Source organism: Mollisia scopiformis (genome assembly GCF_001500285.1).
Source record: "Mollisia scopiformis unplaced genomic scaffold LY89scaffold_18, whole genome shotgun sequence".
NCBI classification, from domain to species: Eukaryota; Fungi; Ascomycota; class Leotiomycetes; order Helotiales; family Mollisiaceae; genus Mollisia; species Mollisia scopiformis.
In genome coordinates, this window is record NW_017263598.1 from 882590 (window position 1) to 905551 (window position 22962).

Sequence of the window (22962 nt, forward strand, 5' to 3'; positions counted from 1 at the left end):
ATGCTTCCTTCCCAATTATCTCCACTGATCCAAAACCTTGGTAAATAGCCCTGCCAACTTGACTATTAGTCCACATTCAAGATCCTCGCATTATCACCATCACAGTGCGTGATTCTCTGACACAGACCGAAATACTATCTAACTGACTTAGACTCCAGGAAGCGGTTGGAAGTTCGGAATGTTCGCGGGCCAATCCCCGATTTTCCCTGGGTCACCACCAATGCGAATAAATTGTCCGACAGACGGTGTCGGACCGTCTAGAACGAAGAGCATGAACCATCCCGGGGGAGCCACATGTGCACTTGGAGGTGCCGTAATTTTGCAAGTAGTACCATCACACGAGAAGGCAGGGAAGATTGTTCTCTGGCCAAAGGCATTCCCGTGAGTCGTGACCACAGATCCAAGCATTGAGATTGAAGAAGCAGTGCCAGAAGTCACGGTGATTGTGACTGTCTCTCCATACGCCCAATCTGTGTTCTCGATTGTGTATTCTGGGCGCGCGAGACCAGAGAGTAAGTATGGTGGGGAGAACACTTCAACGCGGTACTCCTCGGGCCATACTCCAGATGGTTGGTTGTAGTCACCTGTGGGATCGGAGCCAGAGATCATGACACGGCCGTCGAGAAGAACGATAGCTTCTGAGTGGTAGAGACGCGCGACTGTGGTATTTGCCATAACGCTCATGCGAGAGTTGGCTGGTTTAGATGGGTCGTAGAGGATGGCGTTGTAGTTTGGCACACCTGCGAGGCCGAAGCCAGCATATCCGTGTTGACCACCGTTGACAATGACTAGATCTGGAAGTCAGCAGTGCCCAGAGGAAGTAAAGAAGTGGGGAACACGAACCATAAGTTCCGTCGGGAAGACCAGCCATGCACGGCATCACACGGCGTGAGGGCTGTAAAGCGTCAGTACGGACTTATTAGACTCAGAATAATCACGTACCATTCTCTCAATGGTCCAAGTCGCACCCTCATCTTCCGGTCTCGTAGAAATGCAATTGTCAATAGGATATCCACCGTTCGATGTAGAACCACCGCAAATCAAAACACCCAAGTTCTCCGTGTATGGAGCGTACTGCGGCAACAACACCATGCTACCCTCCAGTTGATATGAGCGCCCGCCAGTGTCGTCGTTCACAGCCCCAGGCATGTTCGGCAACGTTTTGACAGTTTCGAACGTAACTTCGTCCAGAATTCGCGCTTCATTGTAGTAGGCGATGAAGATTCCAGAAGGAACGACACAGACGAAGGGGTAGAGATTGAAGGGTTGGGTGCGGTCCAGAAACTCTAAGTAGACGGTGGTGTTCGAGTATCTATCGCCAGGTTAGTGTTGAAAGGTTCTGAAAGTCAAGGATATTTCACTGTTACTCCAAGCTGCGTTGTCACAGAGGAAAAGGACAATAGTATGGGAGTCAGACGTACCCACTAGTGGTGCTTGAGTCTGGCACTCCAGTCGCCGGGAGGAGTTCGAGGGTAGGTTCCTCAGCTTCGTTGTCACCAATTTCTCCTCCAATTATCATTATAGAACCATTCGCCATCTGCATGATGGAAGGGTACCAGCGTGGTACTAGTAGATGTTAGTCAATCTACGTCTCAGTTGAATGTGAATGCCCGAGATCGTCCTCATGTTTTGATATCCCACGAGACGACGACGAGCCAAGAGATATGGAAGCACAAGCGGCTATGAAGGCAAAGAGGAAAAGCAAAAATGATAAGACATTACCTTGTAAGGAGAGAACACCAGCATCTTCGTCCCAGTCATTCGTGCCTTTAACTCCCGCAGACCCATCAGGCGTGTAGAGCCTCACACCAAAGTTGGACTGTCCAGCCCATCCTCCAACAGTAAGCTGCCTTCCAGCCTTGTCGGGCAAAGTAAGCCCAGCAGCACAGAACACGTCAGTCTGGAGTCCATTCATAGTCCTCCAAGCAGCAGTGAAGTTGTTAATCTCCGTCAAATCAAGCTCATAGACTCCCGTTCCATTCGGCTCACCAGTCCCGTACTTCTCGACAAACGTAACTTTGCCAGTCACGACTTGTGAGGTGATCAGGGGTACAACCACTCCACCTATCAACAGACTATACTCCCCGGCATCTGTTCCGGCAGGAAAGTCCCAGGTCAGGAGCGGAACGGTGCTCGCGTAGTAGGTCAACAGATTACCGGATCCGCAAAGGTACGCGCTGTCACCGGAGCAGACCGAGTTGCATTGAGAATCTGCGACGATTTGTGGTGTGGCACTTCGGGTGTAGTATTGGACATCATCTGGGTCTGTGGTTGTACTCGGTGCCGATGCTACGTAGATGTTTTCAACGTCTCCACAAACTGTTTGAAAGTCGGTTAGTGCCAGTGTTATACTTGGGATAGTGATTTACTAACAGCACTGTGAGCCATATTCTAGGCCAGCTGCATTGTATCCATATTCTAGACATCGCTCAATGCACGCGACGGGAGTGTTGTTCGTCAGGGCGACTTGATACGGGAATGTCGCCAAAAGCTCATTGGCATCTTGAGTGGAAGCAATGTTATCTCTGTTGCCAACTCGTCAGTCTCATAAAATCACGGAGTCCTGATAATGCTCTTTCATCATTCAGCAGTGTGTACTTACTGGAGGCATCCTTTGTATTCCCAATTGGTTGGCAAGCCAGTTGTTTGAATAGCTGGTGCAGCCGAGGAAGCAGCGGCGGCTCTGTGATTGATATTCAGGGCATAGCAACCCGTGAGCTATTCCAAGTCAGAAGAGTGTCTCGGACCGGTGGAGATGATAAAGAGTCTCAATTACCTGGGCTATGAAGAAAGTTGCCCCAAAGGCAAGGCCAAGGTCTCGTAGCATTATTAAAGGCTTCAATTAGAGGATCTGACTACGATCACGAGCAAACCAATGTCTGGATGATTATTAACGAGGGATAATTCCAACGAATGTCGCTCACGATGAGTGCATATAAAAACAGAAATGGTGAAAACGACCGTTGCCAAATCAACGCAAATGAGACTTCTAGGTGGAAGTCTCGCGTGTCAACAGGCTGAGAAGAAGGAAAAGGAGAAGACAAAATCATTGGCACATCAGCTGTTTTTTGAACTTGGGACGAATTTCTGATCCTGCACATGTTCACGACTCGCCTTCGTATCTGCGGGTTGCATGCAGGTCCACTTCCTTCACTAGGACAGCGATATGTTCGTATCTGTAGATCATCATTGGAGGATCTTCATTTGGCGTTTTGACACGATGTAGATCTCTTTCCCGAGGAAGCGAGCGCCGCATGATGCAAGTAAGCATCATTTACGACAAATATACTTTGAGCTTAGCTTCCATTGGCAGGTAAGCTTACTGACAGCCATCGTGCAGATAAACCTTGTTCTGAGGGTCCCCGTCAACTTGACACGGCAACGAGATTGAGAACATGACTTGACTTCTTCTTGTGTACAACGCTGCATAGTTTGAAACTTCAACTTCGCATCGACTTCTACGATATCCGAAGAGACCGTGGGCCCCGTGGAAGAGTAGTGATGCATCAGTGATGCATCAGTGATGCATTTTACTGCTGTCATCTTGCCTTCTACCAGAGAGCGTTGTCGTCTCATGTCATCCCAGCCACACGGCGGTGAGCTCTGAGCCGAGGGACCGAGAGATCTGCTTAGCTCCTGACGATTTTCCTCTAGTTCTGCATCCATCCCATGACAGGAAGCTTATCTGCGATGCGACAGATCCTGGGGGCGGCTGGGCAGCGGTTGAGGCGCACTGCACCAAGATTTGGTCTTGAGCAGATCTTGAGCTACTAACCACTATGGAAATTGAAGGCAGGACTCAGGAGCCCGGAGAGCGGAGTTAGGAATTTGGGAATGAATGGATTGGAAGCGGATTGAAAATGTGGTGTTGGGTTTGGAGAGGAACGTATCTGGTTTCGATGCAACTCAAAAGTGGGAGCGGCGCTATCAAAATAGTGACGGCACGTCACTCTCGCAGTGAGGAGCAACAATAAACACAGCCCTTAACTGATTAAAATCAATTAAGAAATAGAGAAGAGTCCGTCTCGACTCTCGAAGTATCAAAAGCAGATAATTACCTAGGCAGCCTGGAAGTGTTGAGGAGCATTGTGAGCATTACGTGTCTCTGGCTCAGGAGTGAAGATGGTCAAACGAGTACTGGTAGCGTATTGCGTGGACGTCGATGCTTGTGCTGGATGGTGAGGTACTAATTCCATCTTGAATAGACTTTAGCTCACTTTGATAGGCTCAACACTAAAGACGGCCAGTTGGCGAATGCCAGTGATGTGTCGCGTGGGGTCTTCGGTGCGAATGCTGGTACAGATCGCATGCTCAAGCTGTTCAAAGACAATAACATCTTGGCCTCATGGTACATGCCAAGTCATTCGATCCTGTCTTTCCCCACCCAGATGGCCAAGGTGCGGGATGCTGGACATGAAATGTGAGCTGCCGATCACCACTTTCTGCGAAATGACGAGCTAACATAAGCTTAGCGGTCTTCATGGATACACTCACGAATTCGTATCTCGACTGACTGAAGATCAAGAACGCAAAGTGATGGCCAAATCGATCAAGGTGTACAAAGAGTTCACCGGCAAGCATCCCAAGGGCTGGGTGGCGCCAGCTTGGGAGATTTCCCCTCGGAGTATGCAGATCCTGCAAGCCTTTGGGATCGAATATGATCATTCTATGATGCATCATGATTGCCAACCATACTACGTCTCTGATATGCCTCCAAATACTGTGCATACAGATTACTCGAAGGATCCCGACGAGTGGATGATTCCCATGCCGAAACATACTTTGACGAATGTGGTTGAGATACCGGGATCATGGAATGTGGATGACTGGCGTAAGTCTTGTCTTTGGCATGTTTCTGTGTACTGATAACACATGAACTAGCCCCTATGCACTTCTCTTCCCGTAATCCAGGTACTCATGGCTTCATAAATCCTCGCGACATCGAGGTCCAGTGGAGGGATCAATTCGACTTTTTCTATCGGGAGTACGATTCTTTCGTCTTCACCATCAGTTGCCATCCTCAGGTCAGCGGACGTTCCAATATTCAGTTGATGCATGAGCGCTTGATAGCACATTTGAAGAGCCACGAGGGAGTTGAGTTCATGACTGTGGCCCAGATCTGTGATGAATTTAAGGCGGGAAAGATTGCCGGCGTGACAATTAGTGCGGGAGTCTGAAGCAAAATTGTATTGTAATGGGAAGGCAGATATCGACATTCGAAGGTAAAGGTCCAGATATGAATTGATTGCTTTTGCGAAACTGAAGGCTTGTCATCTGAAGATTCCAGTGCCATTTCGTTGCTCAATATCTGTAGGACGACTCGGCTTTGCATGCACAGAATATCTACTTGAAGACGAGAAAATCTCGAATATCCCTGCATAGAAATTGCTTGCACTAGACATGGACGTCTTGAGCCCCTAGACTGTGCAGTAAAACTTACTCTGTCTGAAAGAAGTCCGAAGGTGACGAACTTTCACCAACTTGTATCGGGCTGCAAGAATGATTCCAAGGTAATACAAAAGATGCAGTGACGTTCAGATGTCGGACAGCAATTAAGACAAGAGAAGTCCAGCATTAAGGACTCGTATTCCTGCATGGTACACGTTGCAGCGTTTCGGGTGCCCGTTGGACTATCGAGCTCAAGATCCCCGGCACTCGTGAAGATATCCAAGTTGGAAAATAGTTCACTTTGCTTATTCATTGTATTGTGCGTGTTGTCAGGAGTCGCTTTCAGGGAAATAGGAATGTAAGTGAAGATAATGGCGGGAAAGGTGCGGATGCGCAAACATCGAAAAATGGGCAGGATGTAACAAGATGCACAAAAAATCCACGAAAGGCGCAGAAATTTTGAAAACAAAAGGGATATCAGTTTGCATAATGTAATGAGATGTCACTGAGGACTCCATCTTGGCCTGTCAATGCTTGTACATCAGACGCTAGTCCCAATGAAGCAAAGCCTACTTCTGCCACAAAACCTGCTTCGTGCTTTCGCGATGCGACTCGAAGATATCAACACAACATCGTCGTCTTTTTCACTCGCCGTTGTTTCATCCAGCACCCATGGGGAAACCTTGTACCTGCGGGTGATCATCACTGGGGCAATTTGGAGCTTGCAGGTAGCCCGCTTTTCCGCCGTCAAGTGACAGCGATCATGATCATTGGACATCATCTACAAGCCACAGTGATCAGCGACTGGACTTCGTCTGCCAATGGATGATAACTCGAGACTTGAAGTCACCATGACGTTGGTCTTGCGAGTTGCGATACACGCCTTGAGTTGGCAGATGTCAGCAAAGCCCCTTAAATATACGGCACAGGACTAGGCAGGGAAAGGACGGCCGACTTGCGACACTTTCTCTCACAGGTAAGCCAAGCAAGGCCAAGGGAGGGGAAGAGAGCTGGAGCTGACTTTCCTTCTTCCCTTCATTAATTTTCTCTTCTTTTAATCCGTCTCTCCCTACCTGAAATCATTCACAAAACATATTGCGACTCATTCGAGCTCATCCACGAAGGAACTTCCACGAGTCCTATTGCTATAACACAACATGTCGCATTTGGTACGGGACGGAAAAGCGATGATGGACACTGCGAAAGGTATGGCGCATACTGCAGGAGGAAGCTTCATGGAGCATCGAACCCGAAGGGAATGCAAGTTCCACGAGGTAGAATGCAAGCTGCCAAACATTCGATCGAGTCCTGCATCCGATCACCGACCCACAGAAGCTCAAGACATACTCTCATACCTAGGACCTTGGAACCCGTTGGGGGAGAAGGTCAGCGGGAAAGATACTGTCTGGCTTCTCGACAATACGGCATACCGCAACGCGAAGACTGGAAAATGGGAGGCAGAGTTCGTCGCCGCTGTGTTTGATCAGGATACAGGTGTCGAGGTTAGCACAGTAGTTGCAAATGTGGCGGAGAAGGTTGGTCTGGGAAAAGGTGATCGCGCCGAAGCAACCATACAAGAACGGCTGATGCCTTTCATGCAAACCATTCTCCCGGGTCGTGTGGTGGCAGTTGATTTTGAAGATCAAGACAAGCTCAAGTTGGGCCCAGGAGGCAGAAATGGAATCAGCAGCGATATCAGGAGCGTGCCGGAACACAAGGATGGTGAAATCGTGGAGAGTACTGCTTTGGTGCCACAAGGCGCTAATGGAGTTTTGAATATGAGCACAGCTTATGCAGAACCTGAGGGGTGGGGTGTCATCTCTGGTAAAATCCATCTCACTAGTTGGTAAGCCGGTGCTAACATTGTGTACAGACATTGACGATTCCATCAAAATCACACAGACAAGCGACCCTATTGGCATACTCAAATCGACGTTTGTCTCTACTCCCACGCCCATCACTGGCATGCCGGAGCTGTACACATTCATACAGCGACTGATCAAACCAACTTCTCCATTTTTCTACCTCTCTGCCTCGCCCTACAACCTCTACTCCTTCCTCAAGGATTTTCGAAACAACTTTTATCCTCCAGGAACCATCATACTTCGAGACGCAAGCTGGATGAATCTGTCTGGTCTTCTATCAAATCTGACTCTTGGCACCCAAGACTATAAAGTCGACCGCATGACGAAAATCAATTCATGGCTACCACGCCGAAAGATGATTTGTGTGGGTGATTCGACGCAGTCTGATCCCGAGGCTTATGGCGAAATGTAAGTCTACTCAATTCAACCTGGCAGCAATCGAGCTAAGCTGTATCTAGATACCGAAAACATGCAGGGTGGATCAAACTGATCCTGATCCGCAAAGTCACGGACATAGCAGCAATTGGTATTTCTGAGAAGAACGAACCGAAGAGATTCCAGAAGGCTTTTGAAGGGGTCCCATCGACCCTCTGGCACGTATTTGAAACTCCGGAGGAGTGTTACCAGCTTGTGAAGGACGCTGTGGCGAGGGGCTGATGAAGCAGTGTTATGCTGCCCACGAAGTCATGATCCACGATACCTTTTGAATACCCTTGTATGCATTGTATTACTCTATTGCGTGCTATGAAATAACCTCTCGTTACTGTCGATATTCACACCCAGTCCTTTGCTTTTCCGAACAATTCAGCCCAACATTTCTTCTGCTTTCTCAACAACCCGTACCCCGAAGAAGTACTGGCAGGCTCGCTTTCCACAAAGATTTTACCCATCATATCTGTCCAGCCATCTGTCCTGCATCCCGTCGTACCTGCAAACTGTCAATTTGGAGTTAATCTCGGCGTTGGATCTTCGACCCAGAGAATGATGTACGCCCGTACCCCAGAAGCCAATCAAGACTCGTGCACGTTCAGCCTCACGACTGCCTCAACCTCAGCTTCCACCACGCAATCAGCTACCAGCCTCATCTCTCGAAATCATCTCATAACTTCACAACTCTACCTGTACTAAAATTTGGATATTCATATTCGTCCAACTGACGTGCAAGATACCAATATGCGCCTCCTTAACACGAAAACACTCACCCTGCACTATTTTGCTGGCAAGGCTGTCCCTGACTATGTCATCTTATCTCATCGATGGGAGGAAGAGGAAGTCCTATTTCAGGACCTCCAGGAAGGCCGCGGTCCTAAAATGTCCGGCTATGCGAAGATCGAAGGGTGCTGTGCCCAGGCACGAAAGAATGGTTGGGTCTATGCTTGGATCGATACCTGCTGCATTGATAAAAGCAGCAGTGCTGAGTTGTCGGAGGCGATCTATTCCATGTATCGATGGTACTCTGATGCCCAGGAGTGTTATGCTTACCTGTCGGATGTCGACGCCACGCATGATCAGATTCCTGGCCAGCTGAGGAAAAGTGCCTGGTTCACACGAGGCTAGACACTGCAAGAATTGCTAGCGCCCGCGAGTGTGGTGTTCTTCAATCGAGACTAGATCGATATTGGTACGAACAGTAGCCTGCTAGATGTGGTATCAGATATCACCGGAATCCGCTTCGAAAGATTGTTCGCTTTCGGTGACGCCTGCATCGCGGAAAAGATGTCCTGGGCCGCTCGGAGAGAAACGACTAGGGTCGAAGATATTGCATACTGTCTTATGGGTTTCTTTAACGTAAGCATACCGTTATTGTACGGAGAAGGTAAGAAAGCTTTTCAACAACTACAACTCGAGATCATCAAGTCATGCGACGACGAATCCTTCTTGACGTGGGATAGGGCCAACATAGAACCTGAGATACTGGCTCCCTCTCCCAGAAACTTCATTTCATCTGGCGATATAAAGTTCTCAAGGAGCATGACTGGATCTCAAAGTTTTTCTTGCGGACGCACAACGCCATACACGATGACCAACAAAGGTCTGCATATGTCCTTATTCCTCATACCATATGGAGCACTTAGGGTAGAGTTCCCCTATGCTCGCTGGTCTCCATGCAAGGCGTATTTCGCGTTGTTCCACACGCTGTGCAACACCGCGGGTGCGAGTCCATTGATGCTGGTCGGCAAAAACGAACAGCCAATGGGTGACTTCCCTGGTGGCAGCGATTGGTCCATTTTCCCAATCTCCGTTTTCGCCAACATGTATTTAGCTCAAGATCGATGTCTGGACTTCATGAATCGATCCTCAGTTATGCAAAATAACCAACATGATGACGGACATCCCGCGCTCAGACAGATATACCTACAACGAATCCCTGTCCCCCGGTATATGTTAGGCTATACTCCCTGGAGAATGGATTTTGACATCTTACTAAAGGCCATGACCATCCTACTCGAAGACTTTGACATCTACCGTCTTGAATTTGATGTCCGCGGTCATGTTCATATAGTCCACCTTGAGAGCGCCATTATTAAAGTCCCTTGTGACCGTGCCTTTGCTTTCTGCTTTATGGAGAAGAAAACGGGGATAGCGATCCTGTTGGTTGTGACCGGCTGGTTCACTGGTCCAAAGATGACCATATTAATATCACCAACAACTTCTCAATCCACCCTTGGGAATGTTCTCGATTTACTTCAACAGCTCATGGAAGTGGATCGTCGCTCTACACTTGGAGATCATCTCTCAGCGCTGGAAGATCGTCTGTCGTGTTCATTGGGGAACGACACATCCATCTCGGCTTCGATACGGCGTGTTGGAGGTAGTAGCGAATATGATTACGTTTTAGATGTGACACTCGATCCAAGAGGTGCTTTGCGTCGGCCGCTTTCGGCAAGACTTCAAGACTGCAATGCATATCTCCTTGGAGAACTTATTAGATTGGCATATATCAGTAACTGATAAATGCTTTATTAACGTACTTCGCCACGGTACGCAGACCTCACTACAAAAGAGGCCATATAGAAGCACAGGAAGACAAGTCGTGGAGTTGTGATGTGGTCTCGAATTGATACGAGTACCTCTGGGTGATCATGTGTATGAGGGGCAGTTTAGGAGGCCGAAAACAATGCAATTGATTTCTCGTGAACATTTTGGGAACTTGCCACCTAATTAGTGGCTGAATATCTTTCGTGCCTACTGTGTTGCAGATGTGAGTGGCCTCTGAGCCATTGAGAGCTCGAAAAGCCTACAGTAGATGGGTGTTTTGGGAGGCCCTGCACCACTTTCGCCCAGATCATATGAGCAACAGGATGGAAAAGCATAGCAACAACACGCAGGCATATTACTTGACGAGAGAAATGTTGGCGATGAAACATCGCAGATAAAATGACGGAGTAGCCGTTTCGTGACTGAGCTTGGCTTTGACGAGAGGCTCGTTTTTCCGTCTGACAGAACGGTCCTAATGCAACCTCGCAGCGCGTGCTCATCAAGGCATTATTATTGTAGCTAAAGCCATAACCTAGAGACTTAAGATACGCCATTGACCAAACCCTGAGCACCAACATCATTCTCCACTTCCAAACCACTCAAACTCCAATCCCGAACTCCACCCTTCCAATCACTAACCCTCCCATCCGTAATCCTCACAACCACAACCCTCACCTCCTCCCCCTCAATATACATCCCCCTCCCCCCATCCTGCCTCTCCCTCTCATCCCAAAAACTGCCCTGACCCTGCCCCTGCTCATTCTCCGAAAATGTATTATTATCCAAATGCCTCTCCCGATAGTACCCCTCCTCCTCCGTACCCCGCTCCAGCAACTTCGCCTCCCCATTAATCGTCGCGCTGATACTGCTCATGGCGCTCGTATTCAGGTTCAACAGCAGCGCCGCCAGCGAGGACCGCGAGGCTTCCGGGGGCGGGGAACCGCTCCGGGACTCCCGACGGTTGGTCGTTGGTGGGCGGTGCGAGACCCAATCGTGGACCAAGAGGGAGACGTGGGGATTCGAGACGAGGTTGAGGGTCTTCTTCGACGAGGGGTTGGTGGTCATTATTATTGTCGGCGTGGAGGAGTAGGGTGAGGAGGGCAGGTAGGTGTAGTTCATGAGCGAGACGTGGGGGAAGGAGTTCGTGCATGTTGCGAGATGGAGCTTGGGCGTGTTAGCAGAGAGTGGCAGATTGGTGGGGAGGGGGAAGATGTACGAATCGTGCGTTTTGGAGACATTGGGCTACTTCTGAGGGGAGTGTGCTGGAGATGGAGAGGTTTCTGGTTCCGGCGGATGCCTCGTAGTTTAGGGGAGCTTCTGACGCCATGATTACTCCTTGTCCTCAGGTATTCGAATCGATATTGACCGAGGAGCAAAAAGTATATCTTCTTCGTGTTGTGGTCGTGTTGTGTTCAAGAGAGGTTGCACTGGAATGTGAGACGATTTATCGCGAGAGCTTCTATGACGTTGGTGGGGTCGCTCACGTGCCTTCTGTCAACGACAGAGCATGGTGGGTTTAAGGTGAAAACTTAATATTTGCCAATTCCAGAGCCCTCGCCTCGCGATCGGCCTCATGTAGCACTAGCTTTTCCTCCTTTCTCTTGAAAACCAAAAAGCCGCCTTAAAACTGGCCCAATATCAGGCTTACTCAATTATTTTGCTCGATCTTCTTGACAAGTTCAATGTTTGTCTCTGCCAATTCATCGGGACACTCGAAATGTGGCGAATGAGGAGACCCTCTTAAGACAACAGTCTCGCTTGCTCCAGCAGTCTTTACAGGCATTTTATGTGCCAATAAAGGCAAGACTTGGTGTATCGATGTCAAGTTCCCTGGGATAGCTGGACGGATCTTGGCAAACGGCTGCGTAAGATCTCTGCTCAAAGACTTGTATGAGGTGTTGGGTTTGTTGCAGAAAGTCCAACAATTCATTGACATACCACTAGTGAAGGATATTATTTCGTTCCTGACGATATATATTGTTTTGTTGGTTCAATATGGGATGAGTGCAATAGCCGCACATTCTTCGACATCCGAGTGGATTCAACGAGTTAGATGCTTGACTGCTTCATTACACTCAATCTCAATGCCCAATCTCTGTTCTCAAAGAAGACTGGGCACTCTTTGATGTCATATTCGATGTCGAGCAATTTCAAGCTCACACTGCTGAACAATCGAAATATCTTCAGTCGTCGTTTTGTTCGTAGCTAGACATACTATTTAGGGATCTTCATCGTAGTTTAGAAGTCTATATTCATCACATCTATCATCTTAACTCCAAATATTCTCAGGTCATCGCCAGCATCTCTGGTTCCTTCTTGGTCTTCACGCCATCAGCAAATGTCAACGCGTGCCTAAACACATCAATCAATGCCTCAGTATCTTCCAATCCAACTGAGACCCGTAGTTGCTTCTCATTCAGGCCATATTCTCCCACCTTGTCCAACTCCTTCCCATACAGAGCCTTCACATACGGTATAGTGAGGGTCAAGTGCGCTCCAAGATGTGGTCCCTGATGTACGTGCAGATTGTCGTAGAATGCTGATGTTGCCTCTACAGTGTCCATCTCAACGCTGAACAAGCAACCATATCCAGGCTCGAAATCTTGTGTCGGCTGTCTCATATATTTCTTGTATGCATCCAAGTTCTCACTGGTGTTCGGATAGTAGACTTTCGCAACACTGCTCTTGGGATCTTTGGCCAAATTGCCCAGGTACTCAACCAGTTTTTTTGCATTATTGTTCAAGACCTTCGATCTCTCGATGTAGTTCCTACTGTTCTTCTCCAGTACTTCTGCGTCACCTTCATAGACAACGTTTTGATAGTTGTCGGCCATCAGCTTCTTCAATTCTTCATATCGCTTGGCAGTCGGACTAAGAACAGCACTCGCACCCATCACGTCCGCATACCCACTGAAGCTCTTCGTCAATGAACTCGCCACCATATCCGCAACACCTAGTAGATCTACATTGCAGAAACTCGCAATAGTGTCGTCAACAATAAGAAAAAATTCGTACTGATCGGCTAATTCCCTCAATCGTCCGAGATCAGGCACAGAAAGAAGTGGATTCGAAGGGAACTCTGTCCAGAGAGCTTGGATCTTCCTTCCTTCTTTCGCTTCATCTTGTAGGTAGGCCTCCAGTGCATCAAGGTCAGCAGCATCACCATTTCCGAAGAACTTCGACCCTGGTCCAAAGTCTTCAAAAACGTGAGGCGTGGAGTGGAATGCGAAACCGAAAAGCACAGAGCGTGAGTTGAATTTCTTGGTCAAGTACCGATGCACGGTGTAGATGCTCGACATCCCAGTCTGGAAAAGGTAAACATCTTCGGGGCTGACCTGAGTTTCTCGTGGGGGTCCTGCGGGGGCTCTATTCATGAGCGAGGAGATGCGGTCCCGGAGGATCTCGTGAGCTGGTCCTTGCTTGATGGATGTTGTAGGACTCCCCGACCATAGAGAAATTTCCTTGAGATCTGAAATCTCCTTCATGCATTGCTCCGCCACTCGGGTAGAGATTCCCGTTCCGCTGTTTTGCCAGAAGGGAATCACAGCTGGTGCTTTAGGAGCAGGGAAGAAGACCGTCCAGAGGTATATGGTCTTGGTTGCGAAGAGACGTATGGATATCTCCTCTGGTTTGCATCTGTTCTCGCCACGAGCTAGGCGTTTAGTGAATATTCATTTTGAGTGCAAGAAGGGCGGATACCTTCTGAGGTGGCAAAAGCAACGCATTCGTCGGCCGCTGCTTGAGATGGGAAGGGGAGACATGTCTGATTCTCCGTTTCTGACTTTTCGACGATCTTGGCAATAAGCTGTTACGTTGTACGTAAGTAAATATATATCTTGAAGTAGGAAAAGTGGGGGTAACTCACGGCCTTCACATCCTGATGAAGCATAATTCGAGGGTACACTGCCTTGAGTTGTTGTAAGATCGTCATGTCTTTCTCCATGAATCTGAGAGCCAGCGCCCATTTCGGGAGGTGGAACGTGATTGCATGGTGGGCGAATGGTGGAATGGGGCCGAAAGCCGGAGTCTCGATTTCTGCCACCATCTTGTCAGTTCTTACACTTTTCTCTGAGCGAAAGTGGGAAATTGAAGAAACAAAATTGATATGTAGAGGGCTGGAAGGAAGTTCTTATTTCGTCTCAACTTCTATGGTATATGCATGCTGCAGGGCGGCCGCTGCAGGCTAGTCCCAACCTCACGTCAGCTGGGCGTAGCTTACATTGGCTGCCTTCTCTACGAATCCGCCGCTACGGGACGCTAACTTATTTGTGACATGTAAGATTTTGGTGCAATATCGGATATTTAGCCTCATCTCAATGTTCATTGTTGGTTCTGAGGGAAATCAGAACTTCAGAAGCCTGAGTTGGATACCTCGCCGGAACCTTTTGGACTGTCGAGAACTGTAGCTTGCCAAGATACTGAAGATGCGGAAAAATTAATCAAGATTCTTTGGAATGATTTTCGTGCCAATTACTGCATAGAAGGATAATTTGCATGTCTCTCAAAGCCCAACGCCTAGCTCAACGGATTCTGATGCCCTGGTTTATCTGCTATCCATTTCCAGCTCTCCAATAGTCACTTGATAATACGTGCGAGCACTTGAAGTAAACGTACAAGGACTTTGGAGTCCACTATACCAGCAAACCGGAATGCCATTTCGAAGGGAGAAGCAAGAATAGCATGTTGACTAGAACAAATTATTTCATCGAGTTGGACGATATAGCTAGGATTGGCAATCGAGAAAGCAACTGGGTCGACAGATGGAAGGAAAACAGATGCGACAGTCTTAGATGTGCACAAAGTTCTCGATGGATGGGCTGTAACTGATTTTAGGACAAATTTGGACACAGTACAAACATGGGGAGGAGGTGGTGAGACAGGAAAAGGTCTGTGAGATTTGTCAAGGACAGATGCGGCCAGACTATCCTTATGACCACGATTCTAGATGTCGACGTAAACGAGGCGAAGTTGTGAGACCACATGCACACCCGGACCTGAGGGCATGGTGGTATGACTAGGCTGTTGAACATACTAGTATACGTGCTTGGCTTTGGTAATTAATCTCTGAACTTCAAGAAGAAAATACCAGGTACACAGCAGCATGTATTGCAGACACATTTTAGCTGTCAAAATTGGAATTCAATGATATAGTGAGAGCCAATAGCAATTAATGTCGTGTACGAGATGAGCATATACTCTGAAAAACGTAATCTTGCGGATGAAATCAGGACTTTGGGTCCTTTCCCGGTTACTCCATCCTGGGGTCTTCCCAACTAGTAGTCCTAGTATTATGATCCACGAAATAGAAGATCCCTTCAAACCTACTGGGTCTGATCTCCCACCCGGCTGGCAACGGCCCAGCAAGCAAAGTGCCCGATACCACTTCCGCGATTCCTAGCTCATCTCCATCTTCATCTTCTGACTCCGAGCCAGCTGAGGGTGTCCTTGGATCGACCCACGTCGTCGTCCTACGGTTATGATCGATGAAGTATGTTCGTCCGTTGGGAGTTTCACGACGCTCCCATCCGTCAGGAAGTCTGTCAAGGGCAGATTGGCTACTTGTTTCTGCGGATGATTCTATCGTCTGACCAATCATTAGTTGGCCATCAATCGAGGAAGCAAACTTACCTCCACCACATTTGGGGGTGTCGATCTGCCCCATGATGTTGAGCGCGTAGCGTGGTTGATATAATATATCCTTCCTTCAACATCTCGCCGTTCTTCCCAGTGCGGTGGAAGATTGGTCGAGTTCGAAGGAGGTGATTGCGATGGAGAAGACATTGTGAACGGTTATGAGAAAGAGAATTTCCTATTCTCCTACATGAAAGCAAATAAGACTGTGAGGGAATTCGAAGCCTTGATATGAGTTCGAAGCATGATTCAGGTTGTGTGGCTGTGTCACTTACCCCGCACAGTCTTATCGTCTCAATGGTTGGCTGTCGGATTGCGGCGCAGCAGCTCCCATGGTCATGAGATTTGACTAATACAACATCTTTTTCCATGCTATTTAACCTGGTGTCACAGCGCCAGCTGTTACCAATCGCCTGAGCCAATCGCCTGCGACAGAGGCCAGGCCGGGAATGGTGGCGTTCCCGAGCTTTAAGCCTACTAGGGCTTAGCTCCTCACATGACATCCCCTTACTTCTAACATATATATGTATATAGATCTCTCCTCCTCTCCTTTCTTCTCTCCTTAGCTTTAGATTCTAAATGAATAGCCCGACGTTGCGTCGCCACCTCACACCATCGTCACAGTGCTGTCACACAGATGACTTAAAAGAAGTTGTTTCCGTCCGTCTAAAAGACGAGAATAACAAGCGCATTAATACAATTCATATCTATGAGAATGGGACATCGCAGTATCGATTAAGACGGAACTAGTTCAGAATTATGGGCTCCTGCATACTGCACGAAATTGAAGGCTGGTATCTCCGAGGATAGTGTAAGAGTTTTGTAAGATATGCTTAAAGATTTTTATATGCGTTAAAGCTAAATTAAAACTATTGTTATTAATATTCTAATAATTTTTAAATATTAATATTTAAATGTCATAGTCACGGGACAGATGAGCCATAGGCCAGGCAAGCGGAGGATCCCGACTAGTGGAAATCCCCAGATCACGTGGTGCAGCTGGATCAATGATCCTCATTGAGGGTTATTGAGGCTCAGTGATCCAGGAGTACGAAGTTCATATATAACACGGGGTCGTCACCCATTAGGTAGGAGCTTCGTGCTCAACTTCGTTAAGATTTGTCACGACTCTCTCCTTACCCTAGTAAGGTCACGTGGGTTGGTATGGTGAATGAAGTAAGGTAAGGCAATGATATAGTAGTTAGGAAAACTTAATCAAGTTGAGCACGGAGTTCCTCCCTAGTGAGTGACAACTCGCCGCTATATAGGACCTCCGTTTCCTGGATCGTAGTGGATCGCTCGATCCCCTATGATCCCCTATGATCCACCACGTGACCCAGGGCCCACCATAGGTCGAGATTCCCCGCTTGCCGAGCCTATGGTCCACTAGTCCCGTGATCGTAATAAGATTCTTGACTCAAAATACGATTGCCTTATCTTACTTCATTTACCATACCAACCCACGTGACCTCACACAGAGTGTGGGCAGGGACGTGACATTAAAATATTATTAAATATATATATTTTTTATATATATATTACGAGTGTGACAGCACGGTGGGAAGCTTAGTACGTAGACGAAGAATCGATTCGGCTATCTCTTAGAATCTAAAGGTAAGGAAAGAAGAAGGGAGTGGGAGAGCTAGAGCTTATATTCATATTGTGACAGCACGGTGGGAAGCTCAGTACGTAGACGAAGTATCGATTCGGCTATCTCTTAGAATCTAAAGGTAAAGAAGAGAAGGGGAATGAAAGAGGAGAAGATCTAGATATATATATGCTAGGGGAAAGGGATGTCATGTGAGGAGCTAAGCCCCAATAGGCTTAAAGCTAGGGAACGCCACCATTCCCGGCCTGACCTTTGTCGCGGGCGATTAGGCAGGCGATTAGGTCAGGTGACAGGCGATTAGCCAGGCGATCCAGGTGGTCCGTAACACATATATCAGTCACCATTTCTTTGAAATAAATGATATTTTTCCTGTGCTTACTTGATCTCGGCGTTCTTGAATCTGGAATTTTGTATGTGATTAACATTGAAACCCGAAAATGAATTGCAGAGTAAGGAGAAAGATGCTCACTTCGGCCTCTGTTGGAAACACAATATACAGCTAATAATCACGTGATTATTAGCTGTATATTGTGTTTCCAACAGTAACGAACAACAAACCAACAACTTGCGAATGAGGGAAGGCGTGGAGAGACATCTTCCATGATGCCCTCTAATCAAAAGTGCTAACCTGCGACTCCTCTGTCTCAAAATTCAACTTCAATTGTCCACAGACTATTCTTCTGTATCATGTCTTCAGCTTTGAGATTTGCACAGAAACTTCTGCGCCGGGCGCCATCTCGAGCGAGACAAAATCTGGAGCGACTTGCCGGACCTCATGTACTCGATAGTTCATTGAAATACGAGGAGGAGAAGCTAAGGTGGTACACCCCAGAAAAATTCTATCCGGTCCGTATATGGGAAGTTTTCGACAAAAGGTATCAGGTGGTTGGCAAACTCGGGTGTGGCGCTTATTCCACCGTCTGGTTATGCTTAATAACTGAAACTCCCAATGCTAATATTTATATGGCAAACATAATTATGTCTGTGTCAAGGTGTCAGAGGCGAACTCACGTCAAGCAGCAAGGGAATGGGAAGTTTACAGGCCTATAAATACAATCACCACATCACATGCGGGATCTAAATGTGTGCGAATGCTGTTAGATTCGTTTGATATTACCACAGCTACGGGTAGTCATATATGCATGGTACATAAACCTCTCGGTTTACGAATATCTGACTTCCAAGCACTCATTCCGGGAGGGAAGCTCCCACAAGATATTTTGAAGCTCACACTGAAACATGTGCTTCTTGCGCTGGAGTTTCTTCATTCAGAATGCCATTTAGCACACACTGGTAAGTTGCCCAATTATTATTCACTTTTTCTGTCGAGCCTCGGTTCATATCTTTCTTTAAGGGCCGAAGTCTCTGACCACTTTCCAGATATCCAAGCCAAGAACATTCTCATGGGCATCGATGATGAGAACGTACTCACGGAGTTTGAAGAGGCGGAAGTCCGGGATCCAAGTCCTTGCAAGGTCGATGGAGATCGCGTTATCTATACCTCTCGCCAAATGCGCGTAAGGGGAAGTGCTGGTCGTCCAGTACTATGCGACTTTGGCGAGGCTCGAATTGGCGATGGACATTTCACCGAGGATATCCAACCATTTCTGTACCGCGCACCAGAGGTTATATTGCGAAAGCCATGGAATAAAAAGGTGGATATTTGGAATCTAGGAGTATTGGTAAGTATCTTTTTACGTCTCTTATTTCGACCTTCGTTTTCACTACCCTTGTGATAAAATCATTAATTCGTTTTAGATCTGGGACCTTTGTCAGAACAAACACCTATTCGATGCTCGAGATGCCAATAATGAAACTACGAACACAGTGCACCTCGCCGAAATGATTGCTCTGCTTGGGAGCCCACCAAACTCATTCCTGGAGGGAAGCCCAATTGTCGGGGATTATTTCGACAAGAGTGGTAGGCTTCCATACTTGCAAAAGGTTTTAGTGTACTAGCTATAACTTACACACTCTAGGGTGCTGGATTGGGGATGTGAGAATACCATCTAACTCGCTCGAGGAATTTGAGGAGAACCTGAAGGGGAAGGAGAAAGCTCTCTTTCTTCAATTTATGCGCAAGATGTTACGATGGGTTCCTGAAGAACGAATGTCGGCATTTGATCTTCTAGATGATCCGTGGTTGAACTCCTAGCTTGTCACAAGCTAGTTTCGAGGGATTTGGTTTGAGCTAGATTTGTAGATTGACTGAACCACCTTTTCAAAACCAAAAATGTGCATGACGCAAGGATGCACAGTATTCATACATACATAAAAGGCTCGGGCAACGTGCAGTAGGTATAGCGGTTCAGTTGTCTCTGTCTCTCGTGGAACTCTTGGAATCTCTACGCTCTATTGGGAAAATCACCGTAAGGCAAGCTCTTCTATGCAATAGTGGAAGGAAGGCGAGTATTCCATGTTATGAGGAATATTGGATGCAACAAGTGAAGGACAGGCTCATTGCGAAGGTGTTAGAGAAGAGTTTAGAAATAAACCAAAGATGGTGAGACGTCCTATGGTAGTGAATGTCATACAGTTGCCTCAATATGTTTGATGGACATTTTTGCATTTGAAGAGGCATTGGAATAAGGATAAGTAAGTGATAATGGGGCGGTATTGACAGTAGAGGGGCATGAGTTCCAGATAGAAGTTGACAGGATTAAGACACCGACTTTGACTTTCTATGTTGGAATACATATAACTACAATGAGGATAGCAATTCATACTAATTATAGTGAAAGCTGCTAGAATCACCTACAAATCCCGATAAAACAAATCTGTGCTCTGATTTATAGATCGAAACATATGATAATATTGTTCCAGAGTTTGTGCAGCAGTACGAGCAAGATAAAAACTCAGTATGAATTAAACTACGAAGGATACAATGACTGAGGTATCTAAGTTTACAAATCACGATGCATTTTCTATGGTAAAAATTTTTTTCCTGTGTTTATATTGTCCCCCAAGCTCTAGAACATTGTTAGCAGATCTTTACAATACGCATAGGATGTTGAGGGTGCCAAAAGCAAGGGTGTAGCTTTGGAACATCGCCACTTCTGTCCTAGTGTACAACATGTCCTTATCAAATTTACCCACTGTACCGCAATTTACAGAATATGTTCTCGAATTGTTGTTTGTATGACCCGACCAACAAAGCAGAGACACCTCACGAGTCTTAAGTTCTCCTACACAATATCAGCATTTTCAACGCAATTATCAACCGGATTTGTTGTTAGATTTCCTTGGCACGTTCTTCATCGACGTATTTGGCCCGGTCGGTTGCGCCCTCACCTCAAACCGGCGAGTTTGCGACACTAAGTCACGCTCCGTTCAGTATGGACGCAACAACTCCTACTTATGAGTCGGGCATACTGGCCTGGTTGACCGAATGGGATTCCAGGACACCGCCATTATTCCTAATTGACGGTAGACAACTCGAAAAGCAAGCTTACGATCATCCGGTCCAAATTGTAAAGCGCATGAAGTCTGTGACTAGAGATATCACATACCTAGTTCTATTAGTATGTACTTCAAACCCCCACCAGCTACAACAGAGAGCCCACTGACTTGTGATCCTCGCGTAGTTGACTTCCTTCGGTTCTATGCCACCTGATGTATATTTGATAGAGCGTGCAGTTCGCAGAGATGGGAGAGTATCGGTTCCGATTTTTAATCCTGCATCTCCATGGAACTGGCCAGCTTCGGATATGAATGGTATCAAAGTTCCTGCACTGAAACTGACACCTCGAAGCACTCTTGGCTCCAGAAAACAATCCTATTTAAGATTGGAGATGCTGTTTACCATACCAGAAAGACAGCTTCGACGATATAATACAGCAGTATCATTGAACAAGCAGCCTCGACTGACCAAGCAGAGCTTTTCGCATGTCATGGAAGCTCTTGCTTGGCTGGAAGTTTCCGGCACTAAGCCAGTCCGAGCCCCTCGAATCCAACCAGACAGACCCGACTCTGCATCAAAGTCGAGAGAGATCCCGGAAGGTTCTAAGAAGCCAGCTGCGGCCAAATTGCCTTTGGAGATAATCTCAGACGAGTCTGAGCTAGCTGTAAGTCAACATATCGCTGAGCCGATGTCTAGCACTGGTCTAAATGTACTAACTAAAGCAGATGCGACCAATCCAAGGCCATGGAGGCCAATCAGTAACCAAGTCATATGAAGCTCCTAGAGAGTTTCAAGTAGCTGCACGTCCTTCTCTACTTGTTCGATGCACAAATATGTCTCAATTCAGCTCCCGGGATCCACGAGCTGTTTTCCACTTTGAACTACTCAGTGCGAATATTGATCTTGACGCACGCGCAGGAACAAGAGCAGGCTTATCATCTAACTCCCAAGAAGCAATGATAGCCATGATCCAAAATACCACTTGGAACTGGTTTATTCTTGGCTCACCCGATCCGAACGCGATCCTTGTCGTTCCTACAGAGGGTAGCTTGGAGCTTATGACCGATCAACAATCTGAAGACATTCGGAATAAAATCGCAAAAGGGGTCAGCTTACAGTCTGTTGTTGCCCAAGCCAATGAGGCAGTACTGATGGCTGGAATGGAACCAATGTTTGTAGCTGGAAGGATGTCGTGGTTTTTGAGGACAGGTGCTGTGGCCATTTACATATGCCAGAGCGTAGCAGCACAATTGATTGGGCAGAGGCATCGAGAGAGCATAACCACTTGCCCTTCCATGGTAATGGTTATTGTAGGAGGTGTTGTACCATTTTTGATTTTACTTGAACATTGATTCAAACATTTGTTTAGATAGACTAGCTTTTGTAGAGTTCTCCCCCAAAAATGGAATAATCCCATATAAACATGGTGTTGGTACCTTGTGCTCCAAGCTTCTCATCCACAGACATTACCATTTATTTGCTGCTAGGATCTGGTGCGTATCTGTGACCAATCAGCCATATACTCAATTAGTTCCATGCGGTAAAGGATTCCTGGAAATGTGAACCCTGACTTCGATAAACGGCGATATCAGGGATGTCTGTTCCATGTTGACTTTTGAACCGCCTTTGCTGCCAGCGAGTTAAGGGAAGTGGCCCTGGAAACGTCCAGGAAGCCTCTATACTTCAGGGGGTTTCTAAGCAGGAGTTCAATCGGTGCATATGATGGTATATGAATTTGTCTGTCAATAATAATCATGGCCACTGGGTCTCAAATTTCTGTTGGATTTGCGCTCTAACATTTATTTAACATCTTTTTGCGGCAGATCTACAGCTGTACGAATTATGGTCCTATGATTGATGCTTTATCCAAGCCTGCGTTGGCAAGGGAACTGAGAGGGTAGATGGTGGTTACGAAACAGCGTGGGAAGGTCTGCGAGGCACGGCTTCTTTGTGTGGTAGTCTGAATTATCAAGTCTTTGGCACAATGGTCTGCATTCTCGACTCGGACACTTGAGGCTGGCATGAGCTATACTGGAGCTGCGTTTCTGTGGGAGACACTTACTTGCGCACGTTCTTAGAATTCTCCGCGT

At 47.1% G+C, this 22962-nt stretch overlaps 10 protein-coding genes across 10 annotated transcripts; 6 read left to right on the forward strand and 4 right to left on the reverse strand.

Annotated features, from left to right (window-relative positions):
* Window positions 1-62: 62 nt before the first annotated feature.
* LY89DRAFT_151448 (WSC domain-containing protein) lies at window positions 63-3074 on the reverse strand. The gene is made up of 8 exons (XM_018205397.1): window positions 2777-3074; window positions 2603-2718; window positions 2374-2525; window positions 1723-2319; window positions 1422-1566; window positions 943-1312; window positions 844-895; window positions 63-788 (listed from the first exon to the last, which is right to left on the reverse strand). The coding sequence occupies exons 1-8, from the start codon at window positions 2825-2827 to the stop codon at window positions 148-150; spliced, it is 2124 nt and encodes a 707-aa protein (XP_018068326.1). The 5' UTR covers window positions 2828-3074; the 3' UTR covers window positions 63-147.
* A 1048-nt stretch (window positions 3075-4122) lies between these two features.
* LY89DRAFT_736974 (glucose 1-dehydrogenase) lies at window positions 4123-5177 on the forward strand (the record flags this gene model as incomplete). The annotated part of the gene is made up of 4 exons (XM_018220200.1): window positions 4123-4178; window positions 4226-4420; window positions 4473-4831; window positions 4882-5177. The coding sequence occupies 4 exons, from the start codon at window positions 4123-4125 to the stop codon at window positions 5175-5177; spliced, it is 906 nt and encodes a 301-aa protein (XP_018068327.1).
* Window positions 5178-6623: 1446 nt separating this feature from the next.
* On the forward strand, window positions 6624-7910 carry LY89DRAFT_590393 (uncharacterized protein; the record flags this gene model as incomplete). The annotated part of the gene is made up of 3 exons (XM_018209590.1): window positions 6624-7212; window positions 7262-7661; window positions 7712-7910. The coding sequence occupies 3 exons, from the start codon at window positions 6624-6626 to the stop codon at window positions 7908-7910; spliced, it is 1188 nt and encodes a 395-aa protein (XP_018068328.1).
* A 516-nt stretch (window positions 7911-8426) lies between these two features.
* Window positions 8427-8810, forward strand: LY89DRAFT_736976 (uncharacterized protein; the record flags this gene model as incomplete). Its single annotated transcript, XM_018220201.1, has 1 exon — window positions 8427-8810. The coding sequence occupies one exon, from the start codon at window positions 8427-8429 to the stop codon at window positions 8808-8810; it is 384 nt and encodes a 127-aa protein (XP_018068329.1).
* A 159-nt stretch (window positions 8811-8969) lies between these two features.
* Window positions 8970-10205, forward strand: LY89DRAFT_736977 (uncharacterized protein; the record flags this gene model as incomplete). Its single annotated transcript, XM_018220202.1, has 1 exon — window positions 8970-10205. The coding sequence occupies one exon, from the start codon at window positions 8970-8972 to the stop codon at window positions 10203-10205; it is 1236 nt and encodes a 411-aa protein (XP_018068330.1).
* Window positions 10206-10578: 373 nt separating this feature from the next.
* Window positions 10579-11508, reverse strand: LY89DRAFT_687291 (uncharacterized protein). The gene has a single exon (XM_018215464.1). The coding sequence runs from the start codon at window positions 11295-11297 to the stop codon at window positions 10773-10775; it is 525 nt and encodes a 174-aa protein (XP_018068331.1). The 5' UTR covers window positions 11298-11508; the 3' UTR covers window positions 10579-10772.
* Window positions 11509-12433: 925 nt separating this feature from the next.
* Window positions 12434-14369, reverse strand: LY89DRAFT_651065 (PLP-dependent transferase). Its single transcript, XM_018212129.1, has 3 exons — window positions 14098-14369; window positions 13932-14037; window positions 12434-13884 (listed from the first exon to the last, which is right to left on the reverse strand). The coding sequence occupies exons 1-3, from the start codon at window positions 14275-14277 to the stop codon at window positions 12518-12520; spliced, it is 1653 nt and encodes a 550-aa protein (XP_018068332.1). The 5' UTR covers window positions 14278-14369; the 3' UTR covers window positions 12434-12517.
* A 984-nt stretch (window positions 14370-15353) lies between these two features.
* On the reverse strand, window positions 15354-16118 carry LY89DRAFT_651067 (uncharacterized protein). Its single transcript, XM_018212130.1, has 2 exons — window positions 15861-16118; window positions 15354-15816 (listed from the first exon to the last, which is right to left on the reverse strand). Exons 1-2 carry the CDS (start codon window positions 16011-16013, stop codon window positions 15481-15483), a joined length of 489 nt encoding a protein of 162 aa, XP_018068333.1. The 5' UTR covers window positions 16014-16118; the 3' UTR covers window positions 15354-15480.
* Window positions 16119-18159: 2041 nt separating this feature from the next.
* On the forward strand, window positions 18160-19653 carry LY89DRAFT_721143 (putative CDK4/6; the record flags this gene model as incomplete). The annotated part of the gene is made up of 5 exons (XM_018218616.1): window positions 18160-18318; window positions 18465-18765; window positions 18853-19154; window positions 19231-19393; window positions 19452-19653. The coding sequence occupies 5 exons, from the start codon at window positions 18160-18162 to the stop codon at window positions 19625-19627; spliced, it is 1101 nt and encodes a 366-aa protein (XP_018068334.1). The 3' UTR covers window positions 19628-19653.
* A 1154-nt stretch (window positions 19654-20807) lies between these two features.
* LY89DRAFT_736982 (uncharacterized protein) lies at window positions 20808-22224 on the forward strand (the record flags this gene model as incomplete). The annotated part of the gene is made up of 3 exons (XM_018220203.1): window positions 20808-20993; window positions 21057-21536; window positions 21598-22224. 3 exons carry the CDS (start codon window positions 20808-20810, stop codon window positions 22222-22224), a joined length of 1293 nt encoding a protein of 430 aa, XP_018068335.1.
* Between the last annotated feature and the right edge of the window lie 738 nt (window positions 22225-22962).

Bases quoted from the DNA above. Each gene is read 5' to 3' on its own strand.
- LY89DRAFT_151448 (XM_018205397.1), bottom strand. From the start codon at position 2,827: ATGCTACGAGACCTTGGCCTTGCCTTTGGGGCAACTTTCTTCATAGCC. The intron at 2,719-2,776 runs GTAATTGAGACT...GACTTGGAATAG, and splicing joins CAACTTTCTTCATAGCCCAG to CTCACGGGTTGCTATGCCCT. The intron at 789-843 runs GTTCGTGTTCCC...TTCCAGATCTAG, and splicing joins TCTTCCCGACGGAACTTATG to TCATTGTCAACGGTGGTCAA.
- LY89DRAFT_651067 (XM_018212130.1), bottom strand. From the start codon at position 16,013: ATGTCTTCTCCATCGCAATCACCTCCTTCGAACTCGACCAATCTTCCA. The intron at 15,817-15,860 runs GTAAGTTTGCTT...ATGATTGGTCAG, and splicing joins CACCCCCAAATGTGGTGGAG to ACGATAGAATCATCCGCAGA.
- LY89DRAFT_651065 (XM_018212129.1), bottom strand. From the start codon at position 14,277: ATGGTGGCAGAAATCGAGACTCCGGCTTTCGGCCCCATTCCACCATTC. The intron at 14,038-14,097 runs GTGAGTTACCCC...ACAACGTAACAG, and splicing joins TTCATCAGGATGTGAAGGCC to CTTATTGCCAAGATCGTCGA. The intron at 13,885-13,931 runs GTATCCGCCCTT...CTAAACGCCTAG, and splicing joins TGCTTTTGCCACCTCAGAAG to CTCGTGGCGAGAACAGATGC.
- LY89DRAFT_687291 (XM_018215464.1), bottom strand. From the start codon at position 11,297: ATGACCACCAACCCCTCGTCGAAGAAGACCCTCAACCTCGTCTCGAAT.